The sequence below is a fragment of the Pelobates fuscus genome, chromosome 11 (assembly GCF_036172605.1).
Source record: "Pelobates fuscus isolate aPelFus1 chromosome 11, aPelFus1.pri, whole genome shotgun sequence".
Taxonomy (NCBI): domain Eukaryota; kingdom Metazoa; phylum Chordata; class Amphibia; order Anura; family Pelobatidae; genus Pelobates; species Pelobates fuscus.
The window spans coordinates 129,590,252-129,609,772 of record NC_086327.1 but is presented as its reverse complement, the minus strand read 5'-3'; the positions used below and the strand labels follow the sequence as shown (position 1 = coordinate 129,609,772).

General features: G+C 39.9%; 1 protein-coding gene across 1 annotated transcript in view; it reads left to right on the top strand.

The window, feature by feature from the left end:
• Positions 1 to 19,215, top strand: part of LOC134577992 (glucose-6-phosphate exchanger SLC37A2-like) — a 37,067-nt gene extending 17,852 nt beyond the window's left edge. The window contains exons 11-19 of the mRNA XM_063436952.1: positions 6,117 to 6,179; positions 6,680 to 6,765; positions 8,022 to 8,070; positions 8,184 to 8,257; positions 8,873 to 8,951; positions 9,346 to 9,443; positions 13,650 to 13,714; positions 14,508 to 14,572; positions 19,024 to 19,215. Coding sequence (XP_063293022.1) covers positions 6,117 to 6,179; positions 6,680 to 6,765; positions 8,022 to 8,070; positions 8,184 to 8,257; positions 8,873 to 8,951; positions 9,346 to 9,443; positions 13,650 to 13,714; positions 14,508 to 14,544 — 551 coding nt within the window. The 3' untranslated portion in view covers positions 14,545 to 14,572; positions 19,024 to 19,215. The remainder of the gene's footprint in view (positions 1 to 6,116; positions 6,180 to 6,679; positions 6,766 to 8,021; positions 8,071 to 8,183; positions 8,258 to 8,872; positions 8,952 to 9,345; positions 9,444 to 13,649; positions 13,715 to 14,507; positions 14,573 to 19,023) is intronic.
• Positions 19,216 to 19,521: the final 306 nt, after the last annotated feature.

The window sequence follows — 19,521 nt, the reverse complement described above, 5'->3', positions numbered from 1 at the left end:
GATAAAGAGCTGCCTCCTCTTATTATAGAATCAATAAACTTTAGTGTCTCTGAATTTTATTGCTTAAATCATGGTTACTTTATATTTAGACCAATAAAAAAAAAATTATATATATATAATTTGAATTCACTTGCCTATTTTACCGTATATTTGGGACCTTCGTCCTTAAGTACGTGTACTTGATATTCTGTGCATCCCGTGATTTTACGGGTCTCAGGTATACAGGTGGAGGTGTGGTTTTTTTGTTTTGTTTTGTTTGTTTTTCATGAATTGTTTGTAAAGGTCTCAGACCTCCGATAAGATAATGAGCTATTTTTGCATTTTTTGGCTGGTTGTTTGAATGGTACTTGGTGTGAATGCGTTTACAAATTGCTCACTAAATAACAATTTAATCGTAAAAGATAAGATTTGTAAACGTTCAAATAACCACTTAATCATAAAAGATAAAGATAAGATTTGTAAACGTCCAACTGACTGCGTTGAACTCAATCCCCTCTCCGCCCAGGTTGTCTTATCGCTGCTATATTGGGCATTATTGATAAAAATTGATCTTTTGAAATGAAACTGAGTTGCGATATTCTTTTTGGTGATTTTTTTTAAAGGAATCCTTCCGGGAGAGAGAGAACCCTACTTGTAGAAAAAAATGATCTATCAGTTTTATTTAATGGTCAGACAGAATCCCAGTTTATGGATATCATTCAGCTTGTTACAGCCCTCAATCCGTGTGTTCGTGGCACACATTGTGTAGAGGCCACCAGTGCCGTGATAAATCTCATACTGAAAAAATGTGTTTTGCACATGAGCAGAACAAACCACTTTATACTTTTAAAATGACTTCATTTTGGGGAGGTTGTTATTTTCTTGCGCACCATTCCAAGCTCCCACACACACACACACGATGCAAGGTTATTGGATTTCCTGTCTATCACCTTTAACCTGAAATGTAATCACAAAATCCACAATTAACCTTCCCATCTCAGCATATCGAGAATAATCACACTAACATGTCATCTTTCCTTTTAAGTTGATAATAAAAAAACTTAGTGGTATCACTAGTGGGAAAAATCCATATTTTATTATCACACTGTCCTGATCAGAACACAAGTGTGAGATGTGACAAGGGCTCCATGTAATGTAGGGAGCGATGCTCGCTGTAAGAAGCTATGTCTATAATGGAGTACGGTGACGAGGGCTCCATGTAATGTAGCGAGCGATGCTCTCTGTAATAAGCTATGTCTATAATGGAGTACGGTGACGAGGGCTCCGTGTAATGTAGTGAGCGATGCTGTCTGTAAGAAGCTATGTCTATAATGGAGTATAGTGACGAGGGCTCTGTGTAATGTAGCAAGCGATGCTCTCTGTAAGAAGCTATGTCTATAATGGAGTACGGTGACGAGGGCTCTGTGTAATGTAGCGAGTGATGCTCTCTGTAAGAAGCTATGTCTATAATGGAGTATAGTGACGAGGGCTCCGTGTAATGTAGTGAGCGATGCTGTCTGTAAGAAGCTATGTCTATAATGGAGTATAGTGACGAGGGCTCTGTGTAATGTAGCGAGCGATGCTCTCTGTAAGAAGCTATGTCTATAATGGAGTACGGTGACGAGGGCTCTGTGTAATGTAGCGAGTGATGCTCTCTGTAAGAAGCTATGTCTATAATGGAGTATAGTGACGAGGGCTCCGTGTAATGTAGTGAGCGATGCTGTCTGTAAGAAGCTATGTCTATAATGGAGTATAGTGACGAGGGCTCTGTGTAATGTAGCGAGCGATGCTCTCTGTAAGAAGCTATGTCTATAATGGAGTATAGTGACGAGGGCTCCGTGTAATGTAGTGAGCAATGCTGTCTGTAAGAAGCTATGTCTATAATGGAGTATAGTGACGAGGGCTCTGTGTAATGTAGCGAGTGATGCTCTCTGTAAGAAGCTATGTCTATAATGGAGTATAGTGACGAGGGCTCCGTGTAATGTAGTGAGCGATGCTGTCTGTAAGAAGCTATGTCTATAATGGAGTATAGTGACGAGGGCTCTGTGTAATGTAGCGAGCGATGCTCTCTGTAAGAAGCTATGTCTATAATGGAGTACGGTGACGAGGGCTCTGTGTAATGTAGTGAGCGATGCTCTCTGTAAGAAGCAATGTCTATAATGGAGTACAGTGACGAGAAACCTCCCTTTCTCAAGTCTAAAGCATTTCTGAGCAAGACAGACACAGAGTTCAAAGTTGAGTTGTGATACAGGGGTTAAAGCGACATGAGTACAGATAATACACAGGTTTAATAGAACATAGACACCATTTTTGCAGATGGTCTATTTGCTAACAAACCAGTTTTTTTTTTATCTGTACTTATGTCACTTTAACCCCTGTATCACAACTCAACTTTGAATTCTATGTGTCGTCTTGCTCAGAAATGCTTTAGACTTGAGAAAGGGAAGTTCTTCCGAAAGCTTGTCATTAAAAAATTCTGTTAGCCCAATAAAAAAGGTATTACAAGATGCAAATTTGTAACTGTTTTTACATCTACATCACTGGACTAATATGCTACAATCTCTACTTGAACACTGATATATATATATATATATATATATATATATATATATAATTATTATTATTATTATATATTTTTTTTAATTCTTTATTTTTGTTGTGCAGGTAGGTACATGACATTTCAAACGCCACAACAGCGTACATATATCTTCATATAGATTGAGCAGTGGCATGAGTGCGTGCACATTTTTTTTTTTTTAAATACAAACAGTATAACAGGCTTAACATTGATGAATATTTACTGCCATGCAGTGTAGCATGTGGATGAGTTAAGGTTGCTTAGCTGTACACTATTGCAGTATAATGAATGCTGGGACATATAAGTCTGCATGGAAAACCAGACTGATGGTTCAATCGTAGGATATAGCAGACATGAGAGTTTTGTGTTAAATATATTCGGTAGGTAGCTGAGAAGTCTGGCCCCACTAGATGGCTAGTACAGTTAACCCCCAAGGCTTTACACCCTTAAACATAGCTGCATTTTACGTGTTAACACAAGCAAGCCATTCGTATGTTGCCATTTGTATTTCTCAACTGATTATAATCGGTTAGTAAATATTATGTATGTAGTCGGATTGCTCGTCAATGTGTATCGATCATCATTAGCTAAACACAGTACTGAGTATTGCTCTCGATGAAGTAACTTATAGATAGTTTACATGCTAGGTTATGCTTTTGTGTAGGATTAAGGTGAGTGTGAACGACAGAATATCGAAATAGATTAATCATTGTATCCATGGGCGTAGAGGTTTTGTAGGGCACCCTGGTGCCGGTGGTAGTGTGGGCAGTGCGAAAAGACGGGCAAATCAAAATATTTAAATAAATCATAGTTTATGAAGAGTGTCTCTCCGGCCTGTGGGTATGCATCTATCTGAGTGAATCTCAGGGTGCAGGAGCAGTCCCGGGATCACCCGATTCCCACCTGCGGCCACCGTGGCGGCTGTGCTGGTGCGGTGTGGGGGCCCTCTGTTCTGGTGTCATAAGTCATGGCGCTGTGACTCCGGTCTCCCCTCCGACTCCAAGGTTCTGGGATGGCAGGCATTGTGTCTCAGTGGTGGGTTTGTACGATCGGTTCAGTAGCCTCTCCCGGTTCCCGGTGTCTTGGTCTGCGGTTTGTGGGTGTGTATTTCTGGGTGTTATGCCCCGTTCTTTGTCCCCAGACGTGGGAGCTCGTGCTGTACACGTCTGGGCTGCTTGATTGCTTGGCTCCACCCCCATTATTATTATATCATTTATAGAGCGCCGTCAAATTCCGCAGCGCTTTACAATGGGTGGACGAACAGACATGTAGTTGTAACCAGACAAGTTGGACACACAGGAACAGAGGGGTTGAGGGCCCTGCTCAATGAGCTTACATGCTAGAGGGAATGGGGTAAAATGACACAAAAGGTAAGGATAGTATTAGACTAGTGACAGTTGCAGAAGAGGAATCAGTTGGGAGCTATTAAGAGTTTAATTGATACGCTTTTATGAAGAAGTGGGGTTTTTAACGATTTTTTGAAGGAGTGGAGACTGGGTGAGCATCTAACGGAGGAGGGAAGCGAGTTCCACAGGAACGGTGCAGCCCTCCAGAAGTCTTGAAGGCGAGCATCAGAGGTGGGAGTACGGACAGAAGATAGACGTAAGTCTTCAGCAGATCGTAAGGGCCTAGACGGGACATACTTGTGTATAAGGGAGGATAGATAGGTGGGAGCAGCATTATGTAGAGATTTGAAAGCAAGAACCAGAATTTTAAATTGAGCTCTATATTTTATAGGAAGCCAATGTAGGGACTGACAGAAGGTTGAGGCATGGGAGGTGCGGGCGGACAGGAAGAGGAGCCTCGCCGCCGCATTCATTATGAACTGTAACGGCGCAAGTTGGGAGCACTTAAGACCACTGAGAAGCGGATTACAGTAGTCAAGGCGAGAAAGGACAGTGGAATGGACCAACACCTTAGTCGCATATGGCGTTAAGTAGGGGCGGATGCGCGCAATGTTTTTGAGATGGAAATGACAGGATTTGGTGATAGAGTGAACATGAGGCTTGAAGGAGAGGTCGGAGTCAAAGAGAACACCTAGGCAGCGAGCCTGCGTGGTGGAGCTGATGGTAGCACTATTGACTTGGAGGGAGGGAGACACCGGAGTAACAACACTTGAGGGAGGAAAGACCAGAATTTCAGTTTTGGTCAAGTTTAGTTTAAGGAAGTGGGCAGCCATCCAGTTAGAAACAGCAGAGAGGCAGTCAGAGACACTAGTCAAGAGGGATGGGGAGAGATCAGAAGAGGACAGGTAGATTTGCGTGTCATCTGCATAGAAATGATATTGGAAGCCAAAGGAGCTAATGAGTTTACCAATGGAGGCAGTATAGATGGAGAACAGTAGGGGACCAAGGACTGAACCTTGGGGGACACCAATTGAGAGGAGTTGGGGAGAAGAAGCAGAGCCAGAGAAAGAAACACTGAAAGAGCACTGGGAGAGGTAGGAGGAGCACCAGGAGAGCAATATCTTGTAGACCGATATTGCTGAGGATGAGAAGAAGCTGTTGATGATCAACAGTGTCAAAAGCCGCAGACAGGTCAAGGAGAATTAGGATAGAGTTGTGACCACGAGATTTTGCAGCGAGTAGATCAATGGATACTTTGGTCAGTGCCGTTTCCACAGAGTGCTTAGCGCGGAAACCAGACTGAAGCGGGTCTAGCAGAGAGTTTGATTCGAGGAAGTCTGTCAATCTTGCATACACAATTCTTTCAAGGATCTTGGATGCAAAAGGCAGTAGCGAGATAGGACGATAGTTGGATGGGGAGTTAGGGTCAAGATTGGGGTTACAGTTGCATGTTTGAAGGGCGATGGAAATATACTAGAGGAGAGAGAGAGATTGAGAATTTTAGTGAGAGGTGGAGAAAGAGAAGAAGAGCAGGTGGTGGGGCGGGAGGACTGGAGCAGAGCAGAAACCTCTTCCAATGTAGTGGGTGCGAATGAACATAGAACAGCAGAGGGAGTGAAGTTAGGGGAAGTATTGCAAGGGGGAGGAGAAAGATGAGAGATCTCTTCTCTGATTGCAGAGATCTTGTCAGTGAAGTGAGTTGCAAAGTCTGAGGCAGTCAAGTTAGTAGGTGGAGGAGGAACAACCGGGCGAAGAAGAGAGTTAAATGTGTGAAATAGTCGTTTGGGTTCGCGGGAGAGTGTGGTAATGAGGGTATTGAAGTAATTAACTTTTGCAGAGGAAAGAGCCAAGCTGTATGAGCTCAGCATAAATAATTATATATATGTGTGTGTGTGTGTATATGTATGTATGTGTATATATATATATATATGATATGCAGAATAACAAACAGAAGTGTGTGTATATAACAATATATATATTCTCCTTTTTATTCTGTAGTCAACTGATACAGTAACAAAGTTTCAAAATATGGCCAAATTGATCACGTTTAATGTTTGTTTTCTCACTTTTTTTTTTTTTTTTTTTTAATATCCTCATTTCCTTTATAACCAATGTTTTATTCCTGGTTCATACTCCTGTGATTAAGATATATAGATAGAGCTGTATGTTCACATGGGTTTAGTTTTTTTTTTTTGTTTTTTTCTCCTTTCTAGCTGACTTTGACCCTGAAAAAGCTGGGGATATGTCCACATTATTTGACGCTGGTGGGATTGTAGGTTAGTAATTTTTTTTTTGCTGCTGCTGCTGCTGATACAGAAGTAAATCACAATCTCATTTAATTTATCAATTTGTAAGTAGTTCTAATTAGCCAATAACGATGTAGTGATCACTTTTACCATTTCCAAATTAGTGGGAAAAATGTCCCTCAATGACCTTACCTTAAACACTGAAGTTTCCTAACCTTGCAGAAGACAAGTCACAATATTGGGACCAATGGACACTTGGAAAATTCCACTTCTCGCCCCGAAATAGATTAGAAAAAACTTACTAACAATTAAACAATACTCCGAAGTATTTGTGTTGGTATGTGAGCAAAATGAATACCACAGATTAGGATTTTACACATTTTATTTCAGTCCCACCGGTTAATCATTTGCAAATTTCAACCATTGGGATAAATCTCAAATTGCATCAGAGGAATTTTTTTTAATCCCTTTTAATAAATGTACCTCTTGACCCTGGGGTTTGTATAATTTCTATGTAAACACCTTTTCAGGTGGCATTTTGGCTGGAGCCATATCTGATCTCACAGGGGCGAGTGCCATGACGTGTGCAATTATCTTGGTTCTGACGGCGCCCATGGTAAGTAAAAGATAAATGGTCCTTGTATAGGCACAAGGGAGCTGGATGTTGAGCGAGATTGGGTAAAATATACTGTGATACAGAGATGTTATGGCGGAGTAGGGAGTTAAATTGTTCTACTCATTATTCAGACCGTAAGGAGACTGTTTCTTTACTATAAACGAAGGCTTGGTTAGGGTGTGACAGCAGGCTTACACTCGGGGTTATATCGGGTCTTTGCAGAGAGAGACGTTTGTCTGGAATAAGGTAGATGTAATGTTTAGATGTAACAACGTTTGGTGAGAAAGAGGATTCTTATAGGGAGGCTTCCATATGATCCAAGTACTGTTTTATTACAGTTTAAATAAAGGCGGCAAACCTTTCTGGAGACATGGTAAACATTTGCTAGGTATATACGTCTTCAGTAGTAGAATATAACAGTGTTGTAAAATAATCTTTGTTCTCCTAAACAATATGTCTTATTGTTACTGTAATATAATACATATCTGCAGATCTTTAGGGGGACCACTTAAAGCTTGTTGTGTATTTTTTTATTTTTAATTCTTTCAGTATTCCTTTCCTTATTGTACTCCCCCCTTGTCACTTTATACTATCTCTTCTTCCTTGAACTGGGTGCCACCATTTTGATCTCCTCTGCCCATGATGCCAACTGTTTGGCTTCTCGGATTGATTTTACTGATAGATTTTGGGTAAATTTGACAACTGAATAATAAACTTGCTTTAAGCCCCGAGATTTGTCAACGTGACTGCTATAAATAAGGAAAACTCGTCCCTAATTTAGTTATGTGTTTTATGAAACATAGACTGCTCAGGAAAAAATTAGCTAGTGGATAAAATCAGATTATAGAAAGCTTACTTTTGGTAACAGAGCAGTTTTAATGACGCACCCGGACATGTCTGACATTGGGCCGAATCCACATACCCCCATGATGCAGCTCAGTGACATCATTTTATCCAATTCTTCTAACCCGCTTATTAACCTAGTATCCTTTGGAAAATTAAATGATTAAACTTACAGATTAGGAGAGACCCCTCACCCCATGCGTTGAGCAGATTCCATGACTGGAGACCCAGGCTATCATACAGTTATTTCCCTGTTGGCTTCGTAACCCCCATCCTATAGTCGCTATTGGCTCCTTTTTTTTTTTTTTTTTTTTTTTTTTTTTTTAAATGGACCCCCCCTAGGAGGTGGTTATTATTATTATTATTATTATTATTTCTATTCACAGTACAGACAACGTTTTTTTTCTTTTCAGCTTTTTATTTACAATGAATTTGGAAAGACGGATGTTACAGTCACCATCGGTAAGCACGATCCCCTTGCCTTTTTTTTTTTTTCTTTTATAAATATAATTTTGAATTATTCCTTTATGTTTATGTTAAGTTTCCATTTATTCTGAATGTTTTCTTTCCGTTAGTCATGTTGCTGATTTGTGGGATGTTGGTGAATGGGCCGTATTCACTAATTTCTACCGCTGTCTCTGCCGATTTGGTAAGATGATAAATCTTTTATTGTATAGAAATCCTGGCCCTGGAATCAGATTGTGGTTATGGTGTTATTGTCAGGAGAACTAGAGATTTATTCCTTCGCAAGTAAAAAAAAAATTAAAAAAAATAGTGCAAAATGGCAGGTGAAATATCTTTAGCATTGCTGGAATTAAAACCAAAGTGTGAGAATATGTTCTCTGACTTCTGACGCCATGAAACAAGAGACAAATAAAATGGTTCTTGCACAATAATTTACTCCTAAAAAGAAAATCATAAATCTTATTAAAGTGCTATAAGTGGTGTGAAGGTGGAGAGACCGATCGAGAGTTCATCAAATGTGCTTTTTGTAAATATTCTCCATCAATTCCTGAAAAAAATATTTAAAAAAATGTAGATTGTTGCAAAATTGTGTGAAATCCAGTGAATTTGTATTGTATGGGTTTTTGTGAATTGGTAAATTAACCTTTTTTATGACTCCATTGCCATTCTCGGGTGTTCAATGCAGTCACCCTGAAATATTGGAATATTGTTGGGGCGACCTGGTTCGTGATGAATTTGGGGTGCTTTGCTGTTATTTATTTTATTTTGAGGTTAATGTTCAGTAATGTTTATCTCCTAGGGAACCCATAAATCTCTCCATGGAAACGCCAAAGCTCTTTCAACAGTCACTGCTATTATTGATGGCTCTGGATCAATAGGTCTGTTTAATCCTGTCTAATGTGGGACTAATTTTCCATTTATCCGTTATTGTACTGTCCCATGTGTTTGTAAAACCTGCTGATTCACGGTATCTGCAATTTAACGTTCGTTTTAGTAAATGTGGCTTAGTGTGAGGCTGATCTCATCTGATGACGTTTTATTCTGCATATTTATGTATCGTTCTAAAACCTTCCTATTTGGTGATGAAAGTGATGTGATGTCCGTGATAGAATGTACATGTGCAGTTTAATTATTTCACTAGGACAGTGATTGGAGTTAGTGTTTTTTTTTTTTTTCTTCATATTTAAATACCTGCTTGTTCACTTGAGCTTTTCCCTTAATTTAATTTGGAATTTAAAAAGTCTTTTTTTTTTTCATTTCCTGTGTCCGCAGGAGCTGCACTGGGGCCAACCCTTGCATCGGTTCTGTCCACCAGAAGCTGGAATAGTGTATTTTACATGTTAATCGTGTCGGATTTGCTTGCGTGTTTGGTGAGTTATCCGCTCACTTCCGATCTGGGATTCAATAAGGATGCAGAGCACTGTGGTCTTTTTTTATTTTCTTCTTAAATTGTTCAGTAATATTTGGAACATTATGTTTCTAACCAGCTAAACACCGCGTGCAGCGTAACATTACAAGCTCATATGACAGAATGCGGTTCAGCCACATGATTTTTTTTTTTTTTTAATAGATTAGTACATTAACAATTACATTGAAATATTTTGTTACTATTTATAAAAAATAAGACTTGTGCATTCGTCAGGGCCGGATTGGATAATCAAAGTAGCCCTGGAAAGAAAATCTATGCCAGCCCAATAATGTCTGTCGCTAGAATAGTGTGCAAATATAGAGGTGGAAAAGACAACTTCAAATTAAAAACTACTACTCCAACGTGAATGACACTCAGGGCTTCAAAATAAACAAAAGAGCGGATTTATTTTAAGCAGACTGCATTTGCATATAATCAGTGTTTCACGTTGACGTATTAAGAGAAGTTTGGCAACGGAACTGACTTTGAATATTTTATTGTGTCTCTTGTTCCCCTTCCCCTTTGAGTGTCTCTTTTTAACCTTCTCCATCTCCTTTGCGTGTCTCTTAGCCCCTTTTTCTCTTTCTCTCCTTCCCCAACCACTCTGTGTATCTCTTGTTCTCCTTTCCCAGCCCCTCCGTGTGTCTCTTTTTTTTATATACATTTTATATGAATTTGTGTATGTTTGTGTGTCTGAATGTGTATGTTTGTGTGTCTGAATGTGTATGTTTGTGTGTCTGAATGTGTATGTTTGTGTGTCTGTAAGTGTATTTGTCTGAATATGTGTGTCTGAGCGTATATGTCTGAGTGTGTGTATAGGAGTGTATGTGTGTCTGTATATATGGGTCTCTGTTTGCATCTGTATGTATGTGTATCTTTTGTCTGCATGTGTGGGTAGGAGGTAGATGTATGGGGGGCCCCCAGGGCAATTTTCGCACTGGGGCCCCGTGGTTTCTAGTTACGCCTCTGCTTGTTCCCCAACCCCACTGTGTGTCTCTTGTTCCCTTTTCCCAGCCCCACTGTGTGTCTCTCCCCCATTCCACCTCAGATCTTCGTGGTCTCTCCCCCTCCCCCCCCACCTGTTCCTGCTGACCTCACTCTTGTAGCGTGGCTGGGAGGAGCGCAGGGGAGTTGCTTTCTGTATCCTCTACCCTGTCTGACAGGAAGTGGTTTGTTGCTCTCAGTGAGCATTTCATGTCAGACTGGGTAGAGAACATGGAAGCTCTACTGCGGTCCGCTCGGCCATGTTACATGCAGTGACAGCTGTATGCTCCACTCCTGCTGGTCACCCGGTGATTGCCCTTCATCCCCCCTCGGGCTGGTGTGGCCTTTGCTGCGTTTTGGTTGCACCAGCCCTGTAGGTATGCCAGTCGACTGGAAAATTTCCCAGTATCCCGTTGGGCCAGTGTGGCCCTGGCATTTGTATTCAGCCAAATTGCAATTTATCCATTTTCCATAACTCTGAAGTGGACGTGTAACCAAATAAATGACTCGTGGGTAAAGCAACACTGTCCTCTAGGGTATCAGGTAGAGGACAACAATCTCTTATGCAAAGAGGGACTCAAAATCCAAGCAGCAATCAGTTTGGTCAGAAATGCAGCAAAACAGAAAAAAAAAATCTACAAACCAAATCCTACCTCAAACTTGAGCACTTACTACACATCAATAATGTCCCTTACTAACCCAAGATAATAACCTAACAAACCAGCAAAATAAACATGGGTTTCACCAAACTTTAGAATTTTTACAAGTGTGCTGCTCCCAGCAGGTCAGATTATATCTCCTGCCTTTCTGCTAATTAAAGCCTCTGCAGTTACTAATTAGGGCAGGTGAAGGAGTACAGGTTATAGAGGATTCTGGGTCCTAATACCCTCCCTTCTACTACCCTCCCATAGACTGTCACAGTATGTAAACTTTGTACATTCGGTTTCAAATGAATTTCTATTCGTCCAAATTTTGGGCAATCAGCAACTAATCCGAAATGTTTCACTCTGAAATACTATATGGACAAATCCTCAAACAGAGCATGAACAAACCATTTTTTTTTTTTTTTTTTTTATATACAAAGTTCTGTTTGTGGCATCTAAAAACAAAAACAAAAACCAGGATGATTGATGTTTAGGAGACTTTAATTTATGTTTTATTCAAGTCGTTACATCTCTCTTAATCCACAAAAGAAGAAATCATTTTTGTGGCATAATTATAATGGTCTACAACTGTTTTCTTTCTTTTTTTTACTTCTTTTCGATCAACCATACAGTGAGGGGAAAAAAGTATTTGATCCCCTACTGATTTTGAACGTTTGCCCACTGACAAACAAATGATCAGTCTATAATTTTAATGGTAGGTGTATTTTAACAGTAAGAGACTGAATAACAAAATATATTATCCAAAAAAACGCATGTCAAAAAAGGTATACATTGATTTTCATGTTAATGAGTGAAATAAGTATTTGATCCCCTATCAATCAGCAAGATTTCTGGCTCCCAGGTGTCTTTTATACAGGTAACAAGCTGAGATTAGGAGCCCTCTCTTAAAGGAAGTCCTCCTAATCTCAGCTTGTTACCTGTATAAAAGATACCTGTCCACAGAAGCAATCAATCAATCAGATTCCCAACTCTCCGCCATGGCCAAGACCAAAGAGCTGTCCAAGGATGTCAGGGACAAGATTGTAGACCTACACAAGGCTGGAATGGGCTACAAGGCCATCGCCAAGCAGCTTGGGGAGAAGGTGACAACAGAAGAAAAACAAAATAACTGTCAGTCTCCCTCGGGCTGGTGCTCCATGCAAGATCTTACCTCGTGAAGTTTCAATGATCATGAAAACAGTAATGAATCAGCCCAGAACTACACGGGAGGATCTTGCTAAATATCTCAAGGCAGCTGAGACCATAGTCACCAAGAAAACAATTGGTAAAACACTCCGTGAAGGACTGAAATCCTGCAGCACCTGCAAGGTCCCTCTGCTCAAGAAAGCACATGTACAGGCCCGTCTGAAGTTTGCCAATGAACATCTAAATGATTCAGAGGAGAACTGGGTGAAAGTGTTGTGGTCAGATGAGACCAAAATCGAGCTCTTTGACCTCAACTCGCCCTGTTTGGAAGAGGAGGGATGATGCCATCCCCACCGTCAAACATGGAGGTGAAAACATTATTCTTTGGGGATGTTTTTCTGCCAAGGAATGATGGATGGGGCCATGTACCGTCAAATCTTGGGTGAGAACCTCCTTCCCTCAGCCAGGGGATTGAAAATGGGTCGTGGATGGGTATTCCAGCATGACAATGACCCAAAACACACAGACAAGGCAGCAAAGGAGTTGCTCAAGAAGAAGCACATTAAGGTCCTGGAGTTGCCCAGCCAGTCTCCAGACCTTAATCCCACAGAAAATCTGTGGAGGGAGCTGAAGGTTGCCAGACGTCCGCCTTGAAACCTTAATGACATGGAGAGAATCTGTAAAGTGGATTCTGACATCCCTCCTGAGATGTGTGCAGTGCAAACCTGGTGGCCAACTACAGGAAACGTCTGACCTCTGTGATTGCCAACAAGGGTTTTGCCACCAAGTACTAAGTCGAAGGGGTCAATTACTTTTTTCACTCATTGACATGCAAATCAATTTATAACTTTTTTGACATGTGTTTTTCTGTTTTTTGTTTTTCGTTATTCTGTCTCTCACTGTTAAAATACATCTACCATTAAAATTATAGACTGATCGTTTCTTTGTCAGTGGGCAAATGTTCAAAATCAGCAGGGGATCAAATACTTTTTTCCTGGTTTAACTTTACAGTCATTTTTGAATCTAGACAACTATGTAACTATGAGCCAAATGGTGGGAAGATACTCCTGTCAGTGACATGTAAAGTATAATAATTGCATTTTGCAGTACAATTTTCATGCCTTTTTCACACGGATGAAAATTTCTGGGTTTTCTTCATGTTTTGGTTCAAATTGCCATACAACAGACTTTTTTAAGAACTTTTTTATTTTATTTTATGTTGATGAAACAAATTGTAATTATTTTTTATTGTATTTAGATGGACCATTTTTTATTTTTTGCTGTGCAGAAGTCTAGTTTATCGTGACCAAGTGATTGATTGATAAATTGGTATTTGAATCTATTTATTGTGCATCCAGTGTTTTTCCCTGATTCGTTGTTTCTTTCCCTTCCAGGTACTGTCTCGTTTGGTTTACAAGGAAGGGAAGCGGATATGCAGGTGTTGCTGGAAATCCACAAGGTACAATCTCGTCAATTCTCTGTGTAAAATATCCTCCTCGTCATCATCATTACCACACAGATGTTGAGACTTTAATATCATATTCTTTAGTTCTAAGGAATCCTGTATGTTCCTGTTAAAGAAACTAGCCAAGCACCATAACCACTAGAGCCCCCCTGAACGGTTTGATTTCTTACCTGTAGTCTGTCAAGCGCCGTTCTCTGCCTCCATTACAAATGTCAGAGACCTGCAAATGCAGGGCTTAGAGATTGGTTGATACTCTCAGCCACTAGACTAAGCCCTACACCGCAGCTGTACATCTGTCTCTTCATCCTTCGTTTTGGGGGCGGGGAGCGGCACCCAGCGGATTCCAGGTACAAATTCAAACAGTTTGAACACTCGCAATGAAGGGCGTCACCTGGACATGCATGGCACCATAACCACTATAATGAGCTAGAGTGATTATGGTACTTGAAATGTTTTTTTAATATAAAAAGAACACCATCCATCAATAAATTCCCCACTCCCGTAAATTACCCCATAGTTCACCCTACCAACCTATTAACTTATTTCCCCCATTAGGCCTCTCAGACCCTCCAACCATACAACACAGAGGGCGTTGTGTTTCTGAATAAGCAGATACAAAGTAATTCCTGTAAATGTGATTGTTTGCTTAATTAGTGACTGTATTTACCAAAGAAAGCCCTTCGGTAGATTGGATTTTTATTGTATAGAGACCATTAAACTCCCATACCCAACCCCGAGATTCCCGTAGGAGCCATCCATTAAACGAATTGTCTTCAATGTCTTGTAGCGATAGCATGACCTTAAAGCACAATATTTCTGGATGACTGAAATAGTTAAAACTAACCATTTCTCGTGAGTATAACACGCTTTGAACAAGAGAATAAAATCTGGCTTTTTACGGTTTGATTTTGCGCCTCGGATTTCAGATGCAAAGCTTTTACTGAGCTTCTAGACGCCAAACATTTAAAGATTATCTCTGGTTTGGAAGTAGAATGAGAATGAATTACCTATGTATCGTTAACATCAAAAATCTTGTACTCCAGTAATACACTAACTTTCCACTAATATTCTATTTTATTACCAAATGTATATATTAACATTACTAACCGTAAGCTGAAAAACCTGTAAGCTTCCCAGCAGAACTATAAATAAGAAAATGTTCATTACACTGGGAGGCACAGGAAGCTGATTTTAGGCTAATCTAGCAAAAACGGAATATGTTGCAAAAACTGCAATTTTTCTTAGTGCTTTCTTTTAGCGTAAAACTTGCAGTTTGCCGTTAAGTAAGGACACAGACGAGCTGATTTAGCATTGCATCTGAGAAACCTTTAAAAGAAGAACATTTATTCCAATCTGCAAATGGTTTTCAAATGATTTTGCTTCGTATAAAGATTTCTCCTCTGTGATTCAGAGCCGCCTGCTGAACGCACTTAGTGCTTTGCTTTAAGCGCACTTTGCACCAATGAACGCCTGTGCTGGTTACGGGTCCTTGAGAAAGTTTGCGAATATTAGAAATGTTTTAGCGTTTCTTTCTCTCTTATTACTTCTTATTACTGGCTGCTATAAATTTGCTAATTTACTGCTTTATGTCAATTTATCTGTCAGAACTCTCCTTCCTCCCCTTAAAATGAGTGAAATAAATAATAATAAATGTGTTGGCACTTGCTATTATGTGATAACAAAGACTGAAAGTAGACAGTGTGTTAATTCCCGCCTGCGGTTTATTTAAGAAAATAAAACAAATAAAAAGTTGAAGTGCTTTGAGATTGTATCTAAGAGGGGAGGGGAAATATCCTAATGACTGTCAGATCTCTCACTGCATCTGTTACTTTGATGCAAAGCCTGCACACCATCTTGAATAAAGATTTTGATAGGCATTGATAAAATAACCAGCAGGAAATTCCACACCAATGGAATGGACAGGTTACTCGTATTAAATGTACAGTCCTATGAATGAACAGGTTACTAGGATTAAATGCAAAAAAGAGACTCAGGTAGAGAGACAGTGTCAGGTTGCTAGTGATTATTGGGGGGTAACCCCTATGAGAAATAAATTAGAAAAGTAGAACCAAAAACTCGTACCCCAAATTAAAGGAGGAGAGGTGTCCTATAGGATAAACCACTCTCTCTTCTCTATATGGAGCGAGTGTATATTTTATAGCAACCCATTCGCAGTATTTGTTGATTAACTAAAATATAACCTTTAATAAATCATTTAAAATAAGTAGTAGAAAAAAAAATGTAAATCGAGTAGAAAAAAAATATATATATATACACACAAAATCTAAAAAGGCTGTAGTCAACTAGCCTTTATTACTGTCAGGGCTTAAATAGCCTCAGTCTGTTTACAGCCACGGTGGTTACAACAAAAAAGTAAAAAAGTAGTGGTTATTCAGGTTTGTAAAGATTGTCGGAGTTTGACTTAAACACCATCCACATACCACAACAACTTGCCACCCTGGAGGCAAACAAACCCAAACAAATCCAGATTAGAGCCCCCTATAATTAGCTGAAAACAATACTCACTGCAGCTAGGACACAGTTTAGTAGTCTGTAAATAGCGTAACACTCAGGGGTAAGTAGTGACCAGGAAAAACCTGATCAAAACCTCCACATCCCTAGTCTATAGCGGTAAGAGTAGTTAAGCTAAGTGTCCCTGCCACCGGTTACACAGAAACAGCTCACTGCTTCAGTTCAATTGTTCCAAGATTCGCTGGAGAGTAAAGGAAACATACTATCGGTCCCTATTTTTCAACTCCCTAAAGTTACGATAATTCTTAAACAGGCGTCCCTGCGCTAGAGAAACAACTGGAGAGTATTTCAAAGAAAACTTCTATCTGTCCCTAGTTTTCAAGCTCCATCTCTAGCTAGTGTTAAACATAAAATAATCAGGCGTCCCGACGCGCGTTTCGCCAATACATTGGCTCGTCCAGGGGACGAGCCAGGGGACGAGCTCTCCCCTGGACGAGCCAATGTATTGGCGAAACGCGCGTCGGGACGCCTGATTATTTTATGTTTAACACTAGCTAGAGATGGAGCTTGAAAACTAGGGACAGATAGAAGTTTTCTTTGAAATACTCTCCAGTTGTTTCTCTAGCGCAGGGACGCCTGTTTAAGAATTATCGTAACTTTAGGGAGTTGAAAAATAGGGACCGATAGTATGTTTCCTTTACTCTCCAGCGAATCTTGGAACAATTCAACTGAAGCAGTGAGCTGTTTCTGTGTAACCGGTGGCAGGGACACTTAGCTTAACTACTCTTACCGCTATAGACTAGGGATGTGGAGGTTTTGATCAGGTTTTTCCTGGTCACTACTTACCCCTGAGTGTTACGCTATTTACAGACTACTAAACTGTGTCCTAGCTGCAGTGAGTATTGTTTTCAGCTAATTATAGGGGGCTCTAATCTGGATTTGTTTGGGTTTGTTTGCCTCCAGGGTGGCAAGTTGTTGTGGTATGTGGATGGTGTTTAAGTCAAACTCCGACAATCTTTACAAACCTGAATAACCACTACTTTTTTACTTTTTTGTTGTAACCACCGTGGCTGTAAACAGACTGAGGCTATTTAAGCCCTGACAGTAATAAAGGCTAGTTGACTACAGCCTTTTTAGATTTTGTGTGTATATATATATATATTTTTTCTACTCGATTTACATTTTTTTTCTACTACTTATTTTAAATGATTTATTAAAGGTTATATTTTAGTTAATCAACAAATACTGCGAATGGGTTGCTATAAAATATACACTCGCTCCATATAGAGAAGAGAGAGTGGTTTATCCTATAGGACACCTCTCCTCCTTTAATTTGGGGTACGAGTTTTTGGTTCTACTTTTCTAGGTTACTAGGATTAGATGTACAGTCCTGTGAGTGAACAGGTTACTAGGATTAGATGTACAGTCCTGTGAGTGAACAGGTTACTAGGATTAGATGTACAGTCCTGTGACTGAACAGGTTACTAGGATTAGACATACAGTCCTGTGACTGAACAGGTTACTAGGATTAGACATACAGTCCTGTGACTGAACAGGTTACTAGGATTAGATGTACAGTCCTGTGAGTGAACAGGTTACTAGGATTAGATGTACAGTCCTGTGAATGAACAGGTTACTAGGATTAGATGTACAGTCCTGTGACTGAACAGGTTACTAGGATTAGATGTACAGTCCTGTGAGTGAACAGGTTACTAGGATTAGATGTACAGTCCTGTGAATGAACAGGTTACTAGGATTAGATGTACAGTCCTGTGACTGAACAGGTTACTAGGATTAGATGTACAGTCCTGTGAATGAACAGGTTACTAGGATTAGATGTACAGTCTTGTGGATGAACATGGGTTGCTAGGATTAGATGTACAGTCTTGTAGCTGAAACAGTTACTCGGATTAAATGTACAGTCCTATGAATAAACGGGTTACAAGGATTAGATGCACAGTCCTGTGAATGAATGTACAGGTTACTAGGATTAAAAGTACAGTCCTGTGAATGAACAGGTAACTAGGATTAGTATATTACAAGGGGTCTTTACGCCAGTGAGGGCAGTTAGTATATAACAGGGGGTCTTTACGCTACCGAGTGCAGTTAGTATATAACAGGGGGTCTTTACTCCAGCGAGCGCAGTTAGTATATTACTTGGGAGAGAAACCTATTGAGGTACAAAGTGCTTTAACTTGTAGACATGCTTTAGGGGGCCACTGCATGTCCTCTCTGGCTTAATAAAATTGTCACTTTTGTAAATCCTCAGGGTAACACCTGGTTGTCTGAAAGGTTTACGGTCTCTCTCGCTGTGAAGTCTAGCTCATCGCTGGACTGAATGCCTCTCATAGCACTATTTCAGTCTTTCTCTATGAGAGCCGTCTGATTGAACAAAATTAACCAAAACTTCACAGGAGGTGGAGCTGCAGTGACAAGATGATTTTAGTGCTGGAATAAACAGGAGATTAATTGGTATCAACCCTTTCAGTGCTGGAATAAACAGGAGATTAATTTATATATTTATAGATGGGGTGATCTTGCTCCCACCTCCTCTTAATAGGAGGGGGGAAAGGGGTGAGTCTCTATGTGAAGTGGGACCATTCCATAGCGAGTTACTTAAATGCTTATCCAAGGATTTTATGGAGTTTAACCCTGAGGTGTATAGTTATTATTAGTTAGTTAGTTGTATTCTTTCTTTTAAGCTGTTGCTGGTCAGGGTGTTGGTATCCGTTTTCCTATTCTTTATTAGTTTGCCTTTTATAGCTGCGCTCTCTCTGCTTCCTGTATCACGACATTCCTGCAAAAACTGACACTAAATTCATTTATTTCAGATTCACGCGAATGTAAGCGCGATTTTACCTGGAGGGAGAAACTCCACCCACTGCGCTGTTCCCCGCTGGCAGGATCAGCTCCTACGCTGCTATTTAAAAAATACATAAACGCTGGAAGTTTTCACTGTTTTTGATTTTAGCAAACTATTTTATGGTTTAGTACAGAATAATTAGGAGTGTGTTAAAGAAAGTTTCACCATTGTAAAATGAAAAATTTTTTTTTTTTTTTTCGTTTTAATCAGTATTTGCTCTCATGATTTCTTTTATTAAAGAAAGTCTTATTTTACATGTTGTCATTTTGCGATTTTGTTATTAATAAGAGCCTTGTGCTCTTCTCTTTGGATTAAATGGTTATGGAGAGAAATGAAGGATCAGATTATAGATGCATTTGAATTATTCCAGTATATTTTAGCTGTTAGTTTTTGCACTGGATGTTTTATTGGATGAGGTGTCAGCAATTGCCCTTTGGAGACGCTGCTCCGCATAATATAGCACAAA